The following is a 24,102-nucleotide window of genomic DNA, read 5'->3' as shown; positions in this document are numbered from 1 at the left end:
GACAGGATGCATAGAAGTATCAAACTGAAGCTGTTCAGAGACTTGGCGATGTGCATAGGGAAGCTGATGTTAATGTGATGTTATAATGAAAATTAGAGATATGCTTTGGGAGTGGTGCGTTACGTTTGGCGAAGATGAACACCAGAAATGGTTGCAATGCTAAGGATGCGCAGTCAGTTAGTGTGTCCATACAAATGGTTGGACAGGTAAGATGTGTAAGCTGTGGGTGTCATATCATTGAATATCAAAACAGGTTTGATTGGAATAGGTAATTTGACATATTTTCTTAAAGAATGATGTAACATAGGTGAAAGGGTTTATCATATTTTCTGGTCTGCTGTGGTTTTGGTTTCTTTTGGAAATATTTTTAGAGTACAACTGTTTTAAATTGTATCTTACTAATCTTAGGTATGGCCTTTAAAATGTGATTGAAGTCTAAAATGGCATTAGGGTATTAGGAAATTAGTGTTCCATTTATTCTGAGATTCTCTTCTAAATATACTTTTAAATTAACTTTTGCTACAACCTTATTGGCTAGAAAGATATTGTTGTATAGCTTTGAATGTTGAGTTTATGAAAGCTGCAAGTTTGTATATGCACGTAAACCTAAGATACCATATCTGACTACATTCAGATCAGCAATTCCAGTAACATGTATCAAATCAAATTTTAACCCATCAGAATAATTTTGAAATTTTCCTTAGGTTTCATTGAATGATGCATAAAATCAGTTACAGAACATATTGAGAGGATATGTTAAGGTTGGGCAGGCAGTTTCAGTCTGGTGAGATGATAGTAGAAATATGAGGGAGAGAGATTTATTATTTACCAGTTCGTTTACTGTCTCCTCAAGAGATGTAAATTCATAAAAGCTGTCATTCTGTTCTTCAGAAGGAGAAAGAACTAGCCTGTCAGTCAGGATATGCAAAGTTTGGATTGTTTTGCTTATCCCTAATAAATAGTCCATGAGACACAGGCTGTCGATTGATGATTTCCTCTACAACAGAAGACTTTGAAGCCATATAGATCCTGAGTTGACTTTCTTGACCTGTGCTTTCCTCTAGGCCGAAAACGTTCTTTGAAGACCTGAATGGCCTCTGCAACTTCAAAAGATCCTCATAACAAGCTAATCTGTAGGGTGAACCCTTCATCAGCACTGTTGTAAATATCCTTACCATAGGCAGTAGTGACACTTTCCAAAACATGCTCAGCGGTACCCAGTGTCCTGGTAGTACCAATACAAGAATATTCAGCAAAACCTGGTTGTGGTGTGTTGACCTTGGCAGGATGCCAGGTGCCCACCGAGCCGCTCTGTTGCTCCCTTCCTCAGGAGGACAGGAAGGGAGAAAGTAAGGTGGAAAAACCCCCTTGTGGGTCAAGATAAAGGCAGTTTAATTAAGCAATAGTGAAAGCCACGCACGTGGACATGAAGGAAAGCACAAGATGTTTCTCGGTGCTTCCCAGCAGCAGGCAGTGTTTGGGCCGTGCCTGGGAAGCGGGGCTGCGCTGTGAGCAGTGGTTACTCCAGAAGGCAAAGTAAATAAGGAGTGCCTGCCTTCCTCCAGCTTTATCTCAGCTTTATGTCTGAGCAGGCGTCATAGGGTACGGAATGCCCCTTTGGTCACTCTGGGTCAGCTGTCCTGGCCGTGTCTCCTCCCAAGACCTTGCCCACCTCCATCCTCCTGGTGAGGAGGGAATGCTGGAGACAGCCCTGACGCTGTGCGAGCTATGAGGGCTGCCGCAGAGCTCAGCCAGACCCAGTACGCTAATATAGATACTTTTTTGTATTTTCTGAAGTGGCTTTAGCCAAATTTGAATGGTGTTTCTTTACAAGTTTCTTATTTATTTCTTGTCCATAAAGCAATTCTCCAACTGTCTGATCTGGTTCAGATGTTGATGCAAAGTAACCGCGACAGGGTGGTCACCTGAGAAACCCTGTGAATGTATTTGGGTTGTCAGTCAGTGCTGCTCACACTGCACTTCTGGATATTCTTGATCTTGTGTGATGTATTAAATGAGGTGCAGCCGAAGCTGCATAGCATCCTGTGTTTCTGTATGCAATGACAAGGGAGTCTTAAAGAATCAACGACTCCACATATTTCCACGAACAATGCTTCTGAAGTGTTTTTTAATGATTCTAGTGCCCTGCAGAGCAAGTGCAAGTATATGTTTTATTGATTTTTATAAAGACTTAAGTGAATCATTATAGTCCATGTTGCACTCATTTATAACTTGAGTCCTGTTGAGTGCTTTGAGCTGCGCAGGTTTGTGAGAAACATGAGGTTTGAGGAGGCGTTTGATCCAATGGATGTAGGAAGTGCAATTCATTTAATTAAAGTAAGAATGAAATTTAAAAGATGTATAATGAGATTTTAAATTTTGTTTTAGTTTTTTTCAGTTTGTCAATTAGAAAAAAGTCATTATTGCTGATTTTCATAATGATTGCTATCATTGACATTTTTAAAAAAAATCAGTTAAACCAAACATTTGTAATATTTAAGCAATGCAGAAAAGATTCTTCACCATTCAGAGATAATCCTATTAAAAGCAATTAAAAATATCAGAAAGGTCAATTTAACTACAGAGTAAAACAATTTTCAGGAGGCAGCTATTTATTCATTCCACTGAATTACAGTTAAATTACTTTTTTTCATTAAAACACTTCAAATGATGTTTCACTTATTTAAAACTAGAGCATGTAAACACTGTAAAGAAAACTTAGAGATCACATTTTCTGGGTGAATTCCATTTAAAATAAAGAAGCATGCCTTAAGACTATAAAAATGCCTGTACTGGTCCCAGGTACAGCTAGTCCAATACTTTCTCTCAACCACAGTCAGAAGTTGACATCTGAAGAAGCGTTATACTTTGTTCAAACTCTCACAAGTTTCTTCCTACATGTGTAAGCTTCTGGAATATCCATTAGCAGAGTTTTTTCAGATCTGTCACTTCAAGCATGAAAACTACTGTCCTTGTTTTGAACCTGGCCTCCCACTTGCTTATTTTGATGGCTTTCCAGTCTTGGAAGAAGCAATAAGCCACCAATATCTTTTCCAGCTTTTCCACGATAGCCGTGATTTTGTAGACTGCTGTCAAAGCTCTCTACATCATCTGTTCTGTAAAAGAAAAATCTAAGCCTATTTGATCATTTTTCATATTTAAACTGCTCTATAGCCTTTTCATACTTGTTTTTTTCTCTGAGTTTTATCTACTTTACAGAGTACCCAGAGCTGTGTATGGTATTCATGTGGACAAGCCATGGAGCAAAATTATGGGTTTTGTTTGCTTTTAGTTCCTTTCCCAAGAATTCCTTATCTTTAATTTGAATTTTTCTCTTCTGAAGAGAACAGTTGATAAAGCCACTTATCATCACTCCACTGTCTCTTTCCTGCCAAGCAAACTTACAGCCCATTGATCTAGATTTGAAGGATTGCTTTTGCTGTTGTATAATACTTTCACCCCCATTGAATTTATCTACCATTTTATTGTTCAGGTTCTCAGTCTCATAAAGTCCCTGAGCTACTCCTCACAGTCTACATTTTTTGTTACTACTTCAAAGAACCATTAAAAAATATAGACTTTTCTTTAATGGTAAACACTTTATTAGTGCATACATCTATGAACTTCTGTAAGATTTAATCATCTATATTTCATTTGGTCCTTTTATTAACTTCAGCTGATTTGCGTTTTGTTTTTTTTTAAGAATTTTGCTTTTGTGGTCATTTTTAGTCCTTAAAAAACTAGAAGATGAAAGCTGTTTCAACAAGAAAATAATTTGATGCTAAATTCTCTAAACCAAGATGTCAGCTGACATACAGTATTTTATCCTTATTTTTAAAACCTGAAGCGTTCTTAGTGTTTCTAGGTATATCAATAAAGAATATTGCATCCATATTTGTAAGAGGTAATAGAAACCATAGGTTATTTGATTCATATTTGTCTTTCAGAAACACTTTCAGTTCTTCCATAAAATAATTCTTTATCATGACCTATCAATCACTCTTCATTAAATCTCAGTGACAAGCAGTATAAATGCATGCAGACAGGATTGTGGGCTTTTTATGGTTTCTGTTAATTTTCTTTATGGAATTGGTTTGTACAGGACTTCTTAAAAACATGAGCAGTTACAATATAATTGTCAACAAAAAAATTATTTTCAAGTATCTTGTCAGGAAAGATGAATAGATGTTAATTTAATGGCAAGTCTGTTAAAAGTTTTTGGTTTTGAATAGCAACCATATTACTGTAATATAACAGTAGAATCCTTTGCTATGCTGGCCATAAGGCTGGAAATAAGACCTCCTGAATTTTAATCCAAGTTTTGTAGCTAAAACATTAAGGAGTCATGAAAAAGTTGTGGTTTTGTTGTTTTTGTGGGTTTTTTTTGTGTGTGCTGTTAAACAGAAAGACTAATTTGCTGGTGTAAGACCCTAGAGAACAGCCACTCATGAACCAGGTTCTGTTACTTCTCATACTGAAACATTCTACTAGATATGTGAATAATGTGTTTACAACATATTCAAAGCAGAAGATACAGCAGAAGATGACAAAATTAGTCATGCTAATCATGATGTGTGCTGATTTTAAAACTGCTGTGAAAGAACAGCAAAATGACACTGATGAAAAAGCTTTTGTTATGTCATTTTGAGGAAAGTAGGATCAATCCCACAAGAGTAGAAGGCATGTTACCTCGCTGCATTTCAGTTATTTCAAGCCACCAAGTAAAGCTATCCATTTAGTACAGAGTTTATTGTAGTCCACAGGAAAAAAGGCTTTTTTTGCTTGATTTTAAAAGGTGATTGCTTTTAAATTAGGTTTGAAATAGGCAAACAGAATAAATGCAGGCTTGATGTGGTGTTCATTTTATATAGTGGGTACAAGTCTGCATAATGTTCATGAGTTTAGTCTTGGAAGAGTGTTTTGTGGCTGCTGTGAATTAACTACACAAACTCATGTAAGTAAGTGAGAAGGTTCAAGTTGCACATTTGTTAATGGAATTAATCAAAACTGTCTACAGTTGCATAAGATCTTCCTTATATGTTCCAATACGACACTTTCTCATACTTAGCTTTCAAAACTTTTATTCAGGGTGATATTGTGGCTTTTATTTACCAGTCATACAGTAAGGAACCACTTAACCTCAAGAAATTTAATGTGCTTCAGGGTTTCTCCTAGGTTCTCCTCCTAGTAGCCTGCTACGGTATTCTAAGATCACAAATTAGTGTTATGATTGTGTACAGTCTCCTGCAGCCTGTTTTGGACCATCAAAGTAGTAGGAGGTAAGATTTTTTTCATGTGTAGGAAAGAACTGAAATACCCCAACTTTTACTATTTATTCTTTAACTTCTTCAGAAAACTTAAATAAATACAGGTATAACAACTCTTTTTATAAACGTGCTCAATTTAGATGATCAGAATGTTCCATGTTATGGATGTCAGCCCATTGTAATTAAGGTTAAGGAAACAGAAAGGTTGGTCAAAGCACTCTAAGCTATCACTGTCGTTTGTTCCTTAGCACTACCCCACCCCTCCTGCTAAGTTTTAAAAATACGTTGATATCTTTTGATCTGTGGGCTTACAAGAATACTGAAATGGCTTAACTTCTATGAAGAACCCGAGTTATATATGGCTTTTGAAAAAATAATGCTTAAAGTAAAGTTCCATTATTGATTTATCCCTATTGCTGCTGGGATATTTTTGCAAAGTGTCGGCTTTGAAAACACCTTTTCCCTGCCTTTCAGAGTTTAATTACTAAATATTGGGCAAACTAAGAAAATTAAAGCACTTACTCTTTTCTAATTGATCAACATTTGCAATACTGTAGTATCTTCCTCAGAATTATTTATGCTTGGCTACTTTCACTTGTATTCATCAATAAATTTTAAACATTTTCCTAAGGTGGGCTGCTTGTGGAGCTAAAAGCGTTATGAGTGAACACACACACACACTGTGTAGGTCTTCATGTATTTTACGTTGTAAGCTATTTAGGGAAAGCACTTGGAATGCATTGTCTGTATCTTCCAAAGATTCCCGTCCGGGACATGTGATAGAGATGGACAAATACTTTAAGCTTAAAACCAAAAGTAACAATGGTGTGTGTAGTAGTGACGTATATCAATGGTATGACATATTGCAAAACAAAGCATAGCCAAAACCCCAGAAGATAATTGTCCAATTTCTTTGCTGATTCAGTAGAAGTAATGTTAGTTTGCATTTGGTTGCAGTAAGTTCTGAAGATATTTTAGAAAGATATCAGAAAGATATTTATATAAGAAAACATTTAGAAAATCATAATTGAAAAACTGACTTTATTTGATCTAATTTTAACTGAAGGTCAAACAAAATTGGGTCTATAACATAGATTCTAGATAACTAAAGAAAAGCTATGAGAAATGAAACACTTTGATGGTTTTCAGTAAAGCATTTGGTATGATGCCACATGAGAACCTGTTCAGTCAACTAAAACACTGGGAGTTGGTAGAGAAATCAGGAATAAGGAGCTGGCTGAAAGGGAGGTGATACGGGTTCGACGAAATGGGAAAATACCACTTTGAGAAGGGGTTTGTGAAGTTCTTCAGTGACCACCTGGGTCACCACTTTAGGAAGCAAACTTATTTAATGTTTTTACTGATACCCTGACAAAAAAACAAACGAAAACAACAACAAACGAGTAACTCTCTCGAAGACCAAGATTTGGGAGTCATCATCAATACAGAGAAATGTTGGATTACTGTAATAATAGAGGAACTGGACAGCCTGGGAGCCTGGCACAGTAAAAGTGAAATGAAAAGTAGTGTTACAAAGTGCAAGATTTTATACTTGGTTAACAGTAAGAAATTATACTTCAAGATGAGAACTAATCTACTGGAAAGAGCACAACAGAAGGAAATTTTGCAGACCTGTCAATCACAGGGTGACTGTGAGGAACCAGATGAGATCAATATGAAAATGGCAATTGCATTCTGCAGATGTATTGACTGAAGTCATTCAGGAAAAGATACGGCTAAGTTGATACATGGCACTATTTTTATTCAAAATACTGTGTACAGTTTTATTTCATGTTTGCAAGAAGGATAAATTCAAGCTGGATCAAATACAGTGATAACTTTAGTAATGAAAAACTTGATGGGAGGAACCAGAAGAACTTGACTTGGTACCATAAAGCAGAATGAAGGATGGGGGAGTTTGCAGTGCCTGTAGCAGCCAGAAGATTTGTCAGACCCTTTCAACCATCTAACACACATTCCTCAACCAGTGCACCAGTGTCTTATATTTAAACTATAAGGTTTTATTTAATCTTGGGTATTTCTGATGCCCTTCAGCAAGAGTTCTTTTTCCCCTGGTCAGTGTTAATGTTTTAAAATGTCTTCCCAGTCCTTGGCACTTACTCTGGTTTCACTACTTTTATATTCTTTTTTTAAATGACCTCCTTTCATGTTACTTCCAACCAGGTATTTTTACACAGCTGTCTGTATCCTATTCTGTTGTCCACGTGTCCTAACTATAACATTAGCTTTTATTTAAATGGGTTTCTTTCACTTTTTTGTTTGCCTTTCTCCCCTTTATCTGAATATCTGTAAGAACATAGCCAGGGACTTTTTGGAGTCAAGAACCAGGGATACATATCAGACTGATATTGCATCTGCAGGAGTTACAAACTCATTAATATGGTGTGCCATGGTAGAGCATTCATGCTTCTAATAATGGCAAGCCATAAAAAGGGAAAACCTACTGGCTACTTATATATAATATTTACTGTTCTGTAATGAACAATATCCTTTTTTTTTTTTTCTTGCTGTTGGTATTAGTAAGATGAATTCACTTCACTTTCAATTTTTCTGAACCTTTACTCTGCTTTTTCATTTAAAATTAAATGAAAAAAATGTGTGAAACTAAACCTCAAAGAATTATTGTTCTCACCAGGATGATGGAGAGAAATCAGAGTCATCCTAGTAGGTGATATCTCCCAGTGCCATGGCTTCAGCCTCTGGTAAAAAAAACGTTTGCTCTCAGAACCAGGTTTCTTTCTTTCAGGGAGAAAAGCGATGGTAAATGCATCTTTTAGTTCCTGGGCGTCTCTTTCCTGGTTCCAAAGGAGTGTCGTGGAGCCTGAGCTCAGTGCTTGCCCTGTGCACCTGCGAAGACTTTGCATACCCAGGCTGCCCATGCACACCAGTGTTTGCCTGTTGTGCCCTGGCTGCAGGTGGCTCACAAATGGGGTGGGGTGGGGGGGGTGTCCCCGCCAGCGAGTCCTGCTCCAGGCACTGCTCTGCAGCCCCAGGGCTCCTGGCCAGGGGGCTCGTGGGACTACCCAGTAAGGAGGACATAAACACAATAGCTTTACCTTTAGAAAATACAAAAAGTTACAAGATAACATATATAATATTGCTCCTATGAAATAATAATCTAAAATTTACCTAATTGTGTAATCCGTGAAGATTTTTACTTAAATTTTGTTCAGTATTTTGAGGGAAAGCAGTGATTCTAGTGTGTTTATTAAAGTGAGGGGTTTTCCATAACTGTTAAGAAATGTGTGACATCAGTGAATTGACTAGCTCCAGCTAGGACAACTGTTTCATGGTTTTATGAAATTTTGCCTTCAGCTGTTTTATTACAGTGTAGGCATGTGGTAGAAGTTGTAAATGGAATATAAAAATACTGTATTGAAGACTGAGAGCTATTTGAATAATTCTTAGGGAATTGCTCTGGCAAAAACGGTGTTACTATCTTACATTATTATTTTTATTGTGTATGGTAAAGCTATCGTTACTGTTACAAATAAGGCAGTTTAAAAGAATACTAAAATCAGAGGAACAGTTAGTGTCAACAAAATAATACAATAATGCCTCTCTCTATTTTGATTTCAGAATCTTTGCTAAGGTAGCAAATTTTAAGTTTTAAAATTGATAGATACTCCCTTTTCTAGTTGAAAGGGAATTTTAATTAAAATTCTAATTAAATTATAATTTTCATTCTAATTAAAATTACAAACATGTATGTGATAGTTACTGGCCTTCTGTATACAGGCATTCATAGTAATACTGGACTTAATTTTATCAAGATTTTGAAGTCTTGTAGAATTTAAATTGGCTATCAGTTTATCATGGGAGGGGTAACATTTTTCAGAGGTCCCTATAGCACAAGCTGATTTCATGATCTTTACTCATGACTTTCCTAAATTAAATAGTGACTTTGGAAAACACAGATAATTACCCCTTCATAAATGGCATATCAGAATATTTTTCTATCTTTTGAGACCTTTGCATCGTGAATTCACTAAAGAAGGAAAATGTTTGTACGATCAGTTTTCTACCAGAAGTTTTGGATGGTGCAGTAGCCGTGCAGGTGTGTCTCAGGGTCTGCAGGACACTGTCCCTGAGGAGCCATCTCCTCCAACGTAGGAGCTGAAATGCTTTAAAAACTACAGTAAATAGAACAATATCCAACTTAATGCGTGCATTTCCGTAGTGTAACAAATTGTGTCGGGTAATGAATCTAGTTAGAAAAAAATAAGTCAATCTCATTTTCCTACAATCTGAGTGTCTGGTGGGGCAGTATCACTTCGATTTTGAGTCAAATAATATTTCTTCCGGAAAAGAAAATAATCAGGGATATTTTTTGTGTAAATATAAAGTTAATATTTTGAATCCCACAAAATTGAACCATTTAGTTTAATTATAGAACAACAAAACTTTCTTCCCTGAAGATATTGAGATGGCTTTATGATGCTTGTGTTCTGGGGGGGGAGTGGGAAGAAAAAAAAGTGTTAATTATAAGGTATTGATTTTTTTTTTATGAGGTTAAAAAAGACTATAAAGGATATTAGCTTGCTTATAGATTGCTGCTTTGCTATAATGGAAGTATTAGTGTGTCTCATATGAAAGTAATTTGGTAATTAAAAGAGAATAGATAGATGGTGCTTTTTTGTAATTTATTTAAAAAATGAAAGAGAAAATACCTAGAGATTTTTCATGCTTTAGCAGCTGACTGGAAAAATTGCTATTTGGATGATCTTCAATTCCTGTATAGCTGTTTTGTCTAATATGACAAAAATCCTTACAAATGCAGAATTTGAATAGGTTATGTTTAATTAGGCATGCCACAAGTGAAAAGACAATTCAGCTATTCAGCCTCTAACCTATAAGCAATTACACAAGAGTGAAGAGTATACAGTGTCATCAAATTAATGTGTATCACACTGTTTTTTATGTAAGTGTCCGAAAGAGTTGTGGAGCATAGCAGTGAAGTGGCTGCTCATTAATAGTAGAGCTATTTAGTACATAGATTAGCAGAGAAGGTTTCAAGGTCTGGACTCCCATCTCATATGTCTACATTTTTAAAGGATTATTTCAAAACTTGAATAATGATGAACTTTTAACCTGAAAAGGGAGAATTTTTTCCCTTGGATTGAAATGAACATGGATGTTCTTATAATTTATGTTTTTCTTGTGGAAATTTGTTCAGTTACTTTGATTTTAGTTGGTGTTACGGTACAAAGATAGTTATTGAAGTCATACATTGTTTTTCTTGCTATATGAAATACCAGAAGCAATCAAAAATAAGGGAGGATATACTTTGATAGTGTTAAGTTGAAAGGTGTGAGAGTACTTCTCTACTAATAATAATTTTATTTACTGTTTTTTGCTTCAAGTAGATTTTAAGGTTTCCTTAAATTAAATAGAAAAAGACTTTTCCTTTAAAGGCTTCATACTCTTTACCAGCATATTTGTTCTACTGAATTTAATTTCATTAGGATTTTCTTTACCTTTTTTTTTTTTTTTAACTTTACAACATTTATTTTGTATTGCAATCACACATTTTGTTTAGATGTTTCACATACTATGCTGTAAACTGTCTTCATTCTCACAGGATATTAAGTGAGTTTGAATTTGCTGCACTGGTGTTGTTTTTAGAAATGCTGGATACTTCTCAAGACTGAGGTTGAAATTTCTTCATGATTCAAACAATAACTATGAATGTGAAAAAGCAGTTTTGTATTCCTCAAATTTCTCATATTGATTGAATTTTCTCATACACGTGCATCTCCATGCAGAACATGTGTGTTTGCATAATATTTTTGTTGGGTTTGCTTCTAAAAGGGGTAGCAATTTGTCTGTCTTGAAGAAAAAAAAAACAACAAAAAAACCAAAAACACATTCCAACCCAAAAATAAAACCCTGAGACACGTTTGAAACTGCCTCCTCTAAATTTACTGTTATACAGATATTTTACATTGGGATAATTTAGGTAATACTAAATAAGTTAAAAGTGGCTTGGCAAGTCTTGTGAAATAGCTTGTCAAAACTAGCAGTTTCTAACTGTGTTGTTCAGTAAATGCAAATAATAGACAGCAAATATCTGCAGGCTGAGATAATTCACGATACATTTCAGGTGACACACTGCGTTTACATCAGGTTTGTCTTTAGCTGTTGCACAGTGTTGTCCCCTGTCCTGACCCCCTGCTATAGTCCGTCCTGGTTGTTGCTTAGGCTCCTTGGCACACAGAGCCATATGGAATTGATGCAGTGGGGTGCTCTGGGGTGGGTTTCGGTTTTTCTCCTCTCTTTCCCCCCCTTTCTGTATTTAGGGAGACTTATTAAAGTACACAAGTATTTATTTTTCTGGCTCTAAATTTCTGCAGTTGTTGTAAAAGGAACCATGCTTGACCAAAGAAATGTAATAGAAATTGGTTTAACACTGTTTTTTGAAAAATGACATAAACTAATGTGTTTGAACTGTGATTAATACATTTTCTTCTGAGACTGAAATGGGAGAAATTACTGATGTCACTTTGATCTGGAAACTGTGCTTTCACTGATATCAAGGAAAAAGCCCCATAAAAACCAGCTTACTAGAAAATAAATCTTATACCTTAATTTTATATTCTGAATGCAGAATTTCCTTTGTTATCCATTTCAGTCTGTCCTATGTTTTGTACTCTGACCTCCATTTGAGTTTTTCTTTTCTGAAAATGACCTCACGTGAATGACTTTCATAGCACTCCTGCCATCTCGGTTCCGATGGAGGTGCTGACTGCCCTGCTACGTTGGCCCCCACTGTCAAATAGCTTTCAGCATCTGATTTTGGATACACTGTCATGTTTATTACAGTCTTACCTCTGAAATTCATTTTCATGTTAAATGTTTCTCTTCTTCCAGGGTGATACTTGTCAGTCAATTTAATTGAAATGTCATGCTGACCTTTATTTGAAATACTCCGAGCTTCCTGTGGTTGTTAGAAGTCTTTTTTACTTTGATTCCAATTAAAATCCTTAAATTACCAGTGTACAAAACCTGCATGCTAATTAACCTTAAGAAACTGCCTGCTAATTAATCTTACAAACAATGTATCTTTTGCAGAGGTGGTTCAGCTGAGTCTGCCTGAAGATCAAAAACTAAGCACCACTGCCACAACAGTGGGACAAAGTGCTGTCTTAAGTTGTGCGATCCAGGGAACTATGAGACCCCCCATCATCTGGAAGAGGAACAATGTTGTTCTGAATAGTTTAGATTTGGAAGATATCAATGTAAGTAAGAGGAAGCTGTATTTAACATCTTATTATCAAAACGTTTCATAAAGAATAGAAAAGTGATATGTAACCAGCTCCATACTCCTGATCTTTTAAAGAAAAGAGACGGAACTTATATGCCTGCCAAACTCAGTCTGGTTTTATTTCGCTGTGAATTCAGAGCCTTGCTGTTAAATGTAGAAAAAACATGTTTCACAGACCAATAATTTGAAAGAATAAATATGATAATAAAAGCTCATCAGGTCAAAACTGCAGCCCAAAACGCAGTCAACATTATACATTCACAGGATTACACAGTCTTCAAATATCTTAAAAAAAAAAAAGTGAAATAAACATTTTAAGAAATTCATAGTGACTTAATATGTGCAGATGACAATAATAGCCTTATCTTCTAATAATTTGATAAAAAAGTATTTTTTCCAAAATAAGTATTTTACTACGAAATTGGTTGTTTTGCTCATTCCTCCAAATTTTCAGTGGTATATATGGTACTTTTCAAAGAATCACCAGTGAATATTAGTATAACTTAGAAATCTTTTTAGGAAGGCAAATTTTTGCCAGCTACCCTTGTCATGACTTCAAAATATGGAGCAAAATAGAAAATGAGAAACATAATTGCACCTTCTAGCAAAACTCTAAAACTTTCAGCTATACTTTTTTGCCTTATGGGTGTGCTTACTTTGCTGTAGCTATTTTATATTAGCAAAGTTATAAATGTGGACAAACCATTGCGATGGGAGTTGCGCTTGCTCTGTGACTCAAGTGAGTCAGAAATCAGTGGAACTGTTATGTGTGTGGAATATTGCCATAATCAAATATCTAGGTTTTATTTCATTTTCTTACAAATGCTTTTATTTCCAAGGTGGCAACTGTAGTCTCACATCACCTTTGTTCTATTGGCTCTTTTTAGATTAGTTCTGTTTGTAAACTGAGCTTCCTCACAGTGGTGCTTTGTAAAACAAAGCCCAGTTTCACAGCTCATCTTGCTTCAATGGTAGCTTTAAGTCACTTGAGAGGCTTAGGATAAAACCAGCATCCTCTGAAAAGTTCTCAGTTAAATAATTGTTGCTTTTGTTAGTTTTGTATTAATCATGTGACTGACATTCAAAAGTGTCTTGCCCATGTTCACAAGCTCCTTTCTGCAGTGTTTGTTAGCTTTCTGTAAATATTCATGATGCTCATAAATAATGATTTGGCATTCTTACTAATCACTTTTAAGTATAATACATGGCATGAGCTGTAGAAACAAGAATGTGCATCTGGACACAGAAATAAAAGGGAAATGATGAATGGAAATAATGAAGATAATAGCTCAGTTTCAAACTGAAAGATTCAGTTGACTGTATTTGCAGTTGGGAAAAGAGCAAGTGTTTCCAAAGCCCGATACATACATTTTGAGTATGGAAAAAAACCCCACAAAAAAGCAAATCAGAGAAACTTCTAGTGCTGGTGCAGATGCCTGGGTGTGGGCAGTGGCGGCTGCAGGGGTGGCTGCTGGGGGACAGGCCAGGGGCTGCCCCATGCTGGGGGCAGCTGGTTCCAATGGACCCACCGCAGGGCACAGCTGTGCCCTCAGCCACACTCGTAGCACCTCAGGGAAAACACTCAAAAAAGGCCATAAAACACCAGCGGGAGAGAGAGAGAGAGAGGAGCAGAGATCAAAAAGAGTGAGAAACAGCAGAGGGAAGTCCAAGGCTGGAGAAGCAGGAGGTGCTGCATGGTAGACCAGACTGGAGCAGGTTTATCTTGCAGGACTTCAGCCCATGGAGAGTCCTGGCTGGAGCAGATGGAAAGGGTTAGGAGAAAGGAGATGCAAAGAGAAACTGCTGTGTACTGACCGTACCTCTCCAGCATTCTGCGCCACTCGGATGGAGGGTAAAGGAGTTGGGGGTGAAGAAGTGAAGTCGAGTCTGGGGAAAGCAGGGAGGAAAGCTGTTTTAATAACGTTTGCCCTTTTGTTTCCCACCACCGAAGTTAGTAATTACTTGTTTATTTTAGTTGACAATAATTTAAGCTAATTTTCCCAAGGTCAAGTCTGTTCTGCCCACCATGGTAATGAGTAAGCATTCTCCCTGTCTTTATCTCAACCCATGAGCTTTCTCATTCATGTTCCTCTTTATTTTCTCCCCATCTTACTGTGGGGGGTGGAAGGGAAATGAGTGAGTGAGCAGCTGGGTGGGAGTTTGGCTGTTAGCCAGGGCCAAGCCAGCACACTTCTGAAGTATTGATACAGCTGGAAAAGAGTCAAGTATGGAACTTTTGAAGTCTCATGGGATACCCGTCAGATTGCAGTGGTGATGTAATATGCAGAGGTGGAATTGCTGGAATTGCCCAGGTTTGTTTATATTTAATAGGAGAGGGAGAATGTGTGACAGTGTACTGGATTGACCACCCACAAATATAAGAAAGGTCTGTGAAAAGTGACCTGAGTGCCAGGGGGATGTCTGGGAGTGCATTTTGTGCACAAGTACAGTAAGAACTGTAATGACAGAAGAAGCTTCTAGTGACAGGAACGCATAATTCTGAAGATGAATGTATTCATCTTTTATTTGTTAGCTTAAGAAAAACATAAACAAACTGGAATGGTTGGAAATTTTTATAAGCCAAAATTATGTTACAGCTTAGTTCTTCAATAGTAACAGTTTAATTAAGATTCAAATATAGAAAGAGAATGACAGATCCAATATCCATCGAGTGAGGCACTAAATAGCACTCAAATATATACATATATGTGATATTAATCTAATCTGTCTTTGTAGCTAAACTAACAAAGCCTAGAAGAAAGAGTTAATGAAGTCTGGATTAAACAGAAAAGAAAAAAAAAAAGGATCAGGCATAAAGACGTTGAGTTAAATTGGTCCCCAGTCTTATTCCTTCAAAATTTATTTTATGTGTTTCACTGTTTGCACTGATTTGATCTCCCTGTACTTATTTCTAGATCTTCTTTTGGTTTATTGGTTTTTTTTCTTCCATATTTCTCTGGTCATTCTATACCTTTCTGAACCTTGTTCATCATATATTCCCGGTTTGGTTCTTACAATTTCACCTTTGCTTAAAGCTGTTATGTAGCCATAATTTAGTATCCATTCAGGCAGCGTAATAAAGATAAAACCTTGGGAAAAAGAAAAAAATAATTGGGTAAAAAAGAGCAGTATCTTATAATTCACTATGGAAAATGATTTTGTACTTAAGTAAATATTAACTTCAAAGGAGCAAATGCACAGTGAAACATAGTGTGCCCATTTTATTTTGCAATGTAATCACCACAGAATGTGTTGTACTTATTCAGGTAATTTTAAACATTCAAAAGACCTAAGTCATTGTATATTTTAAGATGTTCTGAGAGGCAAAGTATTCTAGGCTTTACTATGGATATATTATAAACTACAATTATGTTTGCCTAACTCTGGGAGTTATTAATTTACTCAGTTATACAAGAACCACATCCATGCATCTTAAGACTAATAATGTTGTGTAAATAGTAATGCACTTTCTGAAAAAACATGACAAGCACTCACCTGGGAAGATAAATAATTTTTTTTTCCAGCAAAATACATGAGAGAGAGTCATAACCAGAACTCAACACATATGCAGGAAACCAATTAGACTAAGCAGTAGTGACACTGTGATTTTGTATATCATAGCAAGTGCTTGCCTCATACATAGACGTTAAGTTTTACACTATGCAGTTCTCACATGAGTTAAGCTATTTGCTTCAGGGAAGGACAAACTCAGAACAATATAATCTCCTAGTGTGCTGTCCAAACGAAAAATGCAAGAAGCAGCAGCAGAAGAGTCCAAGTCTAAACTCAAATTGTGACTGTTAAATTTGTGTTTTGTTGAAAAATAGTCTACTCCTCTACTGGAAGTATACAGGGGATAATGTCTAAGGCTCTCAAGTATGGAGTAGATAAGTGCTGGTCTTAAATAATGAAGAGTGTTATATACTCTTAAGACATATTAAAGAAATAGTAAGGCATATTGTTTAACTTTCAAAGGATGATAACGAAAATTTTATTTAGTGCGTTTAAAAAATAATAAAATAACTTAAAGAATGCTATCAAGTGTTTGGTCAGATATTAATAATGTTACTAATAATATCCAGTTAATTTTAGAAGTCCTTAGTACTCCTCGGCTCTTTGTAGGATACTTATGATTACTATTTGTGGAAGTAATACATCCTGCTACTGATCTTTTTTTATTGAAACTGATGGGAGTCAGAGATAATCAGCACCCATCTGAATGAAACTATGAAAAATTGCATGCCTCTGCAAATTTTACTTAAATTATAATATAATTTTGCTGTGACTCACTACAGAATTAACGTTACGGGACATTTTGCTGATATTTTAGTACACATCTACAAAAGCTTTTTTTTCCCTGCTGTTATCTTGCATCTTAGATTTCTTATCTGTCTTTCCACTTCCCTCTTTGAATATGTTTTTCTAACTCATTATTCATTACAGAAAATAATTCTCAGTTATGGAAAAATTTAAAATAGCACATTTTTTCCTCTTTTTTTCCATGTTAGTTCATTCATTTTTAACAGCTTTTAAATATCATTTTACTTTATCTTTTTCTGACCTTTTACTCCAGTTTTACCTTCAGCTTCTTCCTTAAACCTGTCAGCAATTGCTCTTTTTTACAAGATGTCTACCCGTTGTTCTTACAGTAGTACGAGATCTACTTAGATGACTTGTCCACATCTAAAGTTTAACAACTGCTAATGTACTTAAATTAGTAACTTTTTCAAGTTCAACTTTTACTTTTTGATAAAAGCTCATAATATCTTTCTTGAGGTTGCCTTCAGGGGAAGCATGTAATATTTCCATTTGGGGCTTTTGGAGTTATGTATAGACTATCTTTCTTTCATAACTTATTTGTTCATCTTGTTAAAATTAATTTACAGATTACAACTTTCACTTTTTTGGCTGTCATTTAACAGTCTGCATTCTCTTATTGCTATATTCCCCTCCATCCTCCTTCCTTCTCCCCCTGCCCCCTCCAGAAGATGCCACAAAAAGCTAATGCCCTTTGAAAGAACATGCTCCCTTCCATTCTGGAGAGTTCTGCTCAGCAATTGGTGACACAAATGTTTTCAGATTGTCCAAAATGCTAAACACAATTCCTAGAAAGGACTCCTGGCATCTCTGTTGTCCTTCCAACTTCTCATCCTTTTTCTCCCGTTTTTTATACTTGAGAAATTTTTCAGGAAAACCTCACAAATTATTCCCTTTCATGTTCTTTCCTATGGAATAGTTTGGACCTCCATACAAACTTCTCCTTACACATGGTTAAAGGGTTCTTAGTATGTCACAGGCATGACTTGAAGGCATTGGTCATAAATGTAAATGCCCTGTCTGCCAAGAATTTTCTGTGTGTGTTTGTATTTATGACAGAATCCCACATGAGCCAGAAATGACAGAGAAATATGCCTCAATCTTTTTTTGTTTGTTTGTTTTCCTGAAGGCAACTGTTCTTAAAAGTAAAAAAAAAAAATATCTGAAAAAGCTTTATTAGGTTATAAACTAGGGGACTTGAATTTAAAGAAAGTGAGGATTAATAGGCAAAACAGAATAGAAATTCAAGTTTCTAATAAACAGGATTTCTTCTTTCTCCAGTGTCCTAAAAGAGGGATTGTCTGCTTCCGGGTCTGGCTTCTGTCAACCCAGTGACTTTCTGAATTGCTGCAGCAAGCTCTGCACAGTCTTGCTCCATTCCTCAGGAAGGTTTCATCCTCCCTAAAGCTTTGCCATTGCTCCGCTGATGCTGCAGAGTCTTTGCTTGACCCTCTTGCCCTTGTGTGAAGGAAGGTGTAGGGGTCCTGTGATGTGAAGGGAGCACAAGGATCTCCTTCCCTTCAGAGATGATGCTCCTAACCTCTTTGTTTTTGGAAGACAGTAACTCATAGTCCAACAGTGAACAAATCAAACCAGTCATAATACCAGAGGGAAGAGCTACCAATCTTGTTCAATAGAAAAACTGGTTCCTGACCAGCTTGTTTTGAACTTTCCTTGGTAAATAATAGTAAAGTTGCGATGCAGCAATTAGTGTCACGTCTTCTGTGTGGTTGAGCACTATTCTGTGTGTGTTACAACTGGCGTATCTGAAGTTAAATTTAATAGCATAGTTGCAGGTTTTCCTTGTACATTGTGCTTATGACACCCCTTAAACCCATCTGTTACATCTCTTTCATTCTTTTTCTACTGATTTTTTTAATGAAGTGGTTGGATTTTATTAACAGTGACTCTTCAAATGCAGCACAGTTCTATTTTTATCTGTATTTAATTACCCTTTATCTGTTACACAGTCTTTAAGTAGGATGTAAGGATAAGTAGAATCTTCTCTTCTATTTAATAGGTCAAATATCTTTTTTTTTTTTCTCTATTTCATCTTAAAAAGTAAAATTAATATAGTTGTTGTTAAGGATGCCAATCAGCTTTATTAAATCTCTAATATTTTATTTACTTACAGATATGACAAAAGTCTTGACCACTAGAGCAATCATCTCATTCAGTTCTCTTCCATCCTTCATTTTTCTCTTCCCTTTCATGGAATCTAATTTTGTGTCCTAATTAATTCTTTAGCAGTGGGATATATCACATAGGAGGGAAACTTTGGATACATGTAAGATTTGCAGAATTTTACATGTATTTGTTTTGAATATTGAAGTTATTTTAATATTTATTTTAGTAATGACATGATGAATGCTGCTTTAGACTGTACATCTTGTTTTCATGACACTGTAAAGACACATTTAAACGAGATACCAGCATTGATCTGTTAATGAAATATAGTGAAAAAGATTGTGATGAGGTTTCATTCACAAATATTGATCCCCATTAAAATAATCTGGACTTGCAAGTTCTATAACTCTAGCTTAATTAAAGATATAATACAGCAGGTCTTTATGATACAACTTATTATATACATCTTTTTATGGTGAGGACTATTTTAAATTTGAGCCAGCTGTTGATTCAGCCTTGATGAAGAAGCATTAGTATCATCATGGTCTTTCTGTTCTTTTGTGCTAGATTGGTCTGTTTCATTTTATCTTCATTAGAAGTGGAAGTGTTGATTTCAGAGGTGAACAGAATCATGTTCTGTGGACCATAATCTGCTGTCATGCTTTCAACAGCGTAACTGGGATCATGAGCTGGTCCTTTTCCTATCAGAGTCTGGCAAAGTAATTGCTTCTTGTACAGCTGAGTCCCTTGTCTTGCGCTACTCATAATTCTGCATTCTAGAGCTGTTTCTGCTAATCATATCCAAAATAACTAGTCTCTTAATATTTTCCTGTTTGTTTTCCAGAAGACAGTGAAAGGTGTTAATATAACATGTACATCCATTCCCAGTTGCCATGAAGGAATCCTTGAAAATAACCCCAGGCAAGCCATGTTAAACTACCTGGAAGGCAGCACTATATGGTTCTGACACCTACAGACAGAAACTGTTAATAAAATAAAAGGGACATTGTGGATTTCCGAATTGATTGGTTCTTCCAAACCAATTTCTTAACACAGTGCACTGAACACATCTTTAGAAGAGCAGCTGAGAATATAGTTTTTTACTCCTAGCTGTTTAGGAGGGTCTTCTGTATGAGCAGGAAATACATGAATACCAGAGGTGTTCAAAACATTGTTAGCCTTCTTCTCCACAGACATATTTTCTTGTACACTAAAGTTGATTTTGTCTAGTTTCATTGGGGACTCCAGAATACATCAGTGACACTTTTTTTTTTTTTTTTTTGAGGAATCTAGGAATTTCCTAGTAACTTTTTTTCAGAGACACCAGGACTTCTATCACATCTATCTTTCTTTTCTCTCTTAGCCATCTTCCTTGAATTTTAAAATTAGCAGAAATCTATTTGATCAGTAATGTTATAAGCTGCTTTCAGAATTTTCATAAGCATCTTTTTTCACTACTGTAGAATCTTCCTCAACCCTTTCTTTTCAGTTTGAATTCAATGTTTCCGTTGTTCTTTTCTATATATGTATATATATTTATATTGCTGATACTAGCAAATTCAGCTTGTGCTATTAATTTCTACTTAGTGCATTAATAAATTGCAGTTTGATTTTTTTATGTACAGTTATAGACTTATTCTTTTTGGGTTTTTCTGCAGTATACATTTCCTCAGCTGGGTGAAAAACACCATAATTTCTGAGCGCTTGTATTCCTAGTTACATATTTATTTTTCCAACTCATCCAGGTAATTTTGCAGTACTTTTGCTATCCTATTAGACTTAATGCTTTCCACAACTTTGGTAAGAATTGTGTGAAAGAGTTTTATAGGACACAGAAAGAATATTAAGCTTTTCAGGTCATTATTTTAGAAAAGAAGTCTCCAAAGAGCAGCCCAGACTAGGCTACAGCTAGCAGGAAAGGTCAGTCCTCCTTAAAAGTATGAGACAGATGCTTTGTTACTAATGGCCTCCTGTGGCTCACAGCCCTGACTTTCAAATCATCTCTATAGTACATTAAATAGGAGGGTCACGTCACCAGTAACAGAAGAGCTTTGATATCTGAGTCTGCTTCACTGAACGCAGAAGCACAATTGCTTAAACACCAAAAAAAAAGCTTCCCAGGAGGAAGAATTAAGATAGGTAGGACATAATTTCCTATTGGGAATTTGGCTTAACTGGCATTTATAATATCTTTAAAAATAATAATTACAAAACAAATCCTCGAGAAGTGCACCAGGGTATTGATTCAGTACTGACTTAAAAAGAAAATTGCCACCCACCTCTAAAATCGCCAGTACTGCTACTTGCAAAAGTGACATGAAGCAAATTACTTACCCAGATCAAGGCTGCTTAATTTGTGAGCTGTGACAGGATTGCAACAGGAGATGGTATGTCTGCCACAATTTTCAAATGATGACATTTAGGATTTTTCTGAATCAAACTGCTCAGTGATGTATCTACCTGTACTCCTAGTACCATGTATCCCTTCATACCTAAATTTTACTGATCTGCTTTTGTATAGACTGATTTCTCTGTCATTGCCCAAACTTCTGTGCCATATGTAAATTTTATCACCTTCCTTTGCACTCTTCCTTTCCTTATCATCTTTATACCATTTTTATATAGCTATCTCGATAATCTAGAGCTCCTTTTTAAAAGCTTGCATTTAGAACTTTTTGTATTGGGATATAGTTAACCTTGTATCCATATCCAAAGTGTTTTCATTATTCTGTTAAAGAGGGGAGATAAAATAAAGTAAAAGTTTTCCTAAATTTAGGATGAGTTAGGGCAATGCCTTTATCAGTCAGTACTTTTAATGGTTCCTGTAGTTTTGCTTGATTTTCATGCAGGATTTTAGTTCCCATCTGTATAGGCAAAATGCTGAATTTTAACTTTAGTATATTCTACAGGGTTTAGTAAATATTTTTTGTTTACATTCGCTATGATTAATACTGTGACAGATTTGCATGCCATGATCATGAAAACCTTAGAACATTGGAAACATTGGGAACAACTGCTCAGTAAAGCAGTGGTGTTCTTTCTCCATCCATCATCTGGTCACGCTTCAGCTCCGAGCTGAAGGAAAATTGAGGATGGTCATCCCTACAGTTTCCTTCTGGCTATTCTCAGCTGAGCTCCTTTCATTATGTTTGCTGCTCTGTGTTCTCCTGACTCTCATTTTGGCAGTATTTTACAGGTACTAAGGTTGATACAACCATACATTTTTACACACATTTTGGCACATCTGTACAGTGATGACATATTTTGGTGGTTACATGCCTGAGTTGGACTTATTATATCTGGACGTGGATGCTTCAATCTTCTGTTTTCTGCATCGCAAAACACTCTGCCAAGCCCTGATGAAGAATCGATTACGTTTCTCTTTGAAGCCTGCTCTGGGCTCTATTGAGTCTGATAAAGAACGTAGGAGATGGATTCTTGGAAGTGGGTGAGAATTACAGGAAGCAAGTTGCATTTTTGTGTTAGGGAACAGCTCTCAGTGATGTCTGCTAGTTATGGTTTTATTCTCCTGGCTATGTAGCACTTCAAACTCCAGCCAGAAGCAGAGAAGTTGAAACAGCATTTGTAAATAAATACCTAGTTTGGTTTGGTCTAAAAATTTATCTTACACTAGAGTAAGGAAAATTCAGGTGGATTTACGGAGGATCACTGAATCTGCCATCTTTGCAAGTAAAATGAGGTAGAAGTTACTGGATTTTTGTCAGTTACCCCAAAATACTTAGCAAATACGTTTTTTTGCTGTTGATTAACATTTTCCTTCTAGAACTGTCTAAGGAAAATATCTTAATGATTTCCAGTGTTAAGTCTCTTCTCATAGATACTTAATTAAGCCCTTGAAGTAAGGGGGGGGGGGGGGGGGGGGGGAATTAAACCTAAAATAAAGTTCAGAGTATCTTAATAAAAGAAAACATTCTTGCCCGCTCACATCTGGAGTAGGTTGTCTTGTCTCGTTTAAAATCGGATTTGGGTGTCCATGTATTCTTGAAGAATAAATTTTCTGAAGAGTAACATTCTGAACGATAACAGCAATAGTTATGCATTTCACTTGAAACTGTCCTGTTACTTGGGATAAGACTGTATGTTCCTTCCAGGCAAAAGTCTGTCTTTGCAGACCTGTTTACGTTAACAAGAAATGAAATGGAATTGCCATACTCTGGCACAGTAAAATATTGATACTGTACCACTTTTGTCTATGAGATGTTTTAAATTTTGTGCAGCAATTTGGTAACTATTAGGACTCCTGTGAAGCTCCTGCTGTTGTCACAGTTAATGAAAGATGACAGAAATCCTGTTTTGCCTTCATTTTTGACATGATATACATTAGTTTTAACATCAGACGAGACATTCATTCATGAAGAAGGCTTGTAAGTTTAAGCTTTGTGTTAAAAAATTAACATTTTAAATTATAGTAAAAGGAAGAGAAGGGGAAAATGCCACCTTTTCTCCCACCCTCTTTATTTCTGACATGAATTCTATGATCAGTTAGGAACTGTTGATGATAGGGTTATAATTAGTGTGAAATATAGCTGAAACCAAGGGTTAGCTAGAGGATCAGCAACAGGAAAAGAACAACTGTGCATTTCAGCCTTCCACAGTGAGACTGTACTGTATACAAGAAAAAATTGTATGATGGTATTTCAGTAACAGCTACATACAGTGACAGTAGCATAAAAGCTTTGCAATGAATACTGCTGTCCCATTGTTTAATACAAATGCATAGAACAAAGGTGAAAAAAGAAGGTATAGTAAATATAGATTCATGGTTCATAAAGGACCTGTACCTCTAATGAATATTTGGGTCCATTACAGAAAGCAATAGTTAAAAAAGCAAAAATTAAATACAGAATAAAAATATAAACAATAATGGTGTACTGAGAAGTAAAATTATTTTGGTAGCTCTCATAGAAACTTGATGTTAACAAAGTGGTAACTAGTGTTGCAGTGAAAGAGGATTACTTATGGTTGGCACAGCAGTAGTAAAATTGAAGCAATGGAAGTCTCACAGGAGGGAGAACCTGTTACTCAAGTCAGAGAGCACAAGAATATGGTCATGACTCAGGGTGATACTCTGATTTGCATGTAAAT

The 24,102-nt window shown here is 35.9% G+C and overlaps 1 protein-coding gene across 4 annotated transcripts in view; it reads left to right on the top strand.

Annotated features, from left to right (window-relative positions):
- The window catches only part of FSTL5 (follistatin like 5), a 320,790-nt gene that overhangs the window by 203,861 nt on the left and 92,827 nt on the right, over nucleotides 1–24,102 (top strand). For all 4 annotated transcript variants that reach the window (XM_040601355.1, XM_040601338.1, XM_040601348.1 and 1 more), the window contains exon 7: nucleotides 12,360–12,526. In XM_040601355.1, coding sequence (XP_040457289.1) covers nucleotides 12,360–12,526 — 167 coding nt within the window. The remainder of the gene's footprint in view (nucleotides 1–12,359; nucleotides 12,527–24,102) is intronic.

Source organism: Falco naumanni, chromosome 1 (assembly GCF_017639655.2).
Source record: "Falco naumanni isolate bFalNau1 chromosome 1, bFalNau1.pat, whole genome shotgun sequence".
NCBI classification, from domain to species: Eukaryota; Metazoa; Chordata; class Aves; order Falconiformes; family Falconidae; genus Falco; species Falco naumanni.
This window is presented reverse-complemented; position numbering and strand designations above follow the sequence as displayed.